Source organism: Cariama cristata, unplaced genomic scaffold (assembly GCF_000690535.1).
Source record: "Cariama cristata isolate BGI_N322 unplaced genomic scaffold, ASM69053v1 scaffold24984, whole genome shotgun sequence".
Classification (NCBI taxonomy): domain Eukaryota; kingdom Metazoa; phylum Chordata; class Aves; order Cariamiformes; family Cariamidae; genus Cariama; species Cariama cristata.
This window is the reverse complement of record NW_009613843.1, coordinates 3091-4853: the sequence shown is the minus strand read 5'-3', so window position 1 is coordinate 4853 and position 1763 is coordinate 3091. Positions and strand designations below refer to the sequence as shown.

General features: G+C 62.9%; 1 protein-coding gene across 1 annotated transcript in view; it reads left to right on the top strand.

Annotated features, from left to right (window-relative positions):
* Positions 1-7: 7 nt before the first annotated feature.
* The window catches only part of POLD2 (polymerase (DNA directed), delta 2, accessory subunit), a gene marked incomplete at its 5' end in the record, with an annotated part of 1898 nt that continues 142 nt past the window's right edge, over positions 8-1763 (top strand). Inside the window, 8 exon segments of the mRNA XM_009699186.1 lie at positions 8-27; positions 263-461; positions 599-679; positions 1080-1237; positions 1342-1434; positions 1436-1458; positions 1553-1658; positions 1761-1763. The exon segment at positions 1761-1763 is cut by the window's right edge and continues 142 nt beyond it. Coding sequence (XP_009697488.1) covers positions 8-27; positions 263-461; positions 599-679; positions 1080-1237; positions 1342-1434; positions 1436-1458; positions 1553-1658; positions 1761-1763 — 683 coding nt within the window.

Here is a 1763-nt window from a genome sequence, read left to right as displayed (position 1 = left end):
GCCCTGGAGAGGCCCCAGCTCAGACCGGTGAGTCTCTGCAGTGACAGGAGCGGGGCTGGCACCACGTCCCCTGCCATATCCCCGAGCCCTGGAGACCGTTTGCCCCATGTGCCCATTGGAGTAGGCAGCTCGTGCCAAGAGAGATTGCTGACGAGGGCTCCTGCCCCCCACCCCTAGCTCTCTGAAGCCCCTTGGTGTGGGCAGCCCTGGCATCGTCGTGCGGGCAGTGAGCGCGGCATGCTGCCCAAGCGTCTCCACCTAGGTTCGTCCTGCTGGTGTCAGGGCTGGGGCTGGGCAGCGGGAGTGGCGAGTCCCTGCTGAGCACGCAGCTGCTGGTGGACGTGGTGACGGGGCAGCTGGGCGCCGAGGGCGAGCAGAGCTGCGCCGCGCAGATCTCCCGCGTCATCCTGGCGGGGAACCTGCTGAGCCAGAACACGCAGAGCCGGGACACCATCAACAAGGTATGGCGGGGAAGGGGTCTTCAGCCTCCGCAGTGCTCTCTGGGGCCCAGGCTGGCACAGGGAGTCCCGCTGAGGTGAGGAGGGAGGGATCGGAGGGAGCACGGGGTTGTTCCCTCACTGTCTCCCCACTGACCCAGGCCAAGTACTTGACCAAGAAGACCCAGGCAGCAAGCGTGGAGGCCGTGAAGATGCTGGATGAGATCCTGCTGCAGCTCTGCGTGGGTGCTTGGAGCAGGATGGGGTTGGCTGAGGAACTGGGTACCCTTCTGGGGGAGGGAGCCTGGCTTCACAGCCAGGGAAGCAATGCTCTACCAGCAGCCTGGGGGTACAGGGTGGCACACACCCCTTCCCTGGCCCACAGCTTCCCTTTGAGCACTGCGTATGGGGCTGTACAGGAACGCGGCAAGAAGGGGAGGCAGCGCACAGCCCAGCTTCAGATCCCTCTCCCAGCATTTGGTCTCTGCGGTGAAGCCAAGCGGGGCTTCCTGCAGGGAAGTGGCGGGAGCCAAACTGGGGAGCAAGGCAAACCTGGCAGCAAGCTGCAGCCAGAGCTTTGCTCTGAGCCCCTTCAAAGGAGGGTGGTTTGGCCATCCCCGTTAATCCCCGCTCTGCCCGCAGACCTCCGTGCCCGTGGACGTGATGCCCGGTGAGTTTGACCCCACCAACTATATGCTGCCCCAGCAGCCGCTGCATCACTGCATGCTGCCCCTCGCCAGCGCCTACTCCACGCTCCGGCTGGTCACCAACCCCTACCAAGCTGACGTGGACGGCATCAGGTAGAAAAAGCCTGGTGTGCCACAGCTCTGTGCTGGTGGTGTGGGACCATGAGGCAAGTCACAGCAAGTGCAGCCATCTGAATCTCCCTTCCTCCAAAATGTAGGTTTTTGGGGACGTCAGGACAAAATGTCAGCGACATCTTCAAATACAGCAGCATGGATGACTACCTGGAGATCCTGGAGTGGACGTTGCTGGCGCCCCACAGCGCCGGACACCCTGGGTAAGGCAAGGGCTGGGTGGCGGCTGAGGCTAGGGAGGTGTTTGCTCTCCGAAGGGGTGCAGGTGCATGTTCCCCTAATTTCCATCCCTCCCAGGCTGCTACCCCTTTTACAAATTGGACCCTTTCATCCTCACTGACTGCCCTCACGTCTACTTCTGTGGCAATGCTCCCCGCTTCCAGTCCAAGCTGCTCAAAGGTGAGTCCCGCGGCCTGAAGCATCCACCGATCCTGGCTCGGGCTGGGACCCTGTGCCAGGGTGCCAACTGGGGGCTGATCCGCCTGATGCCCACCCGTCTTTACAGGGA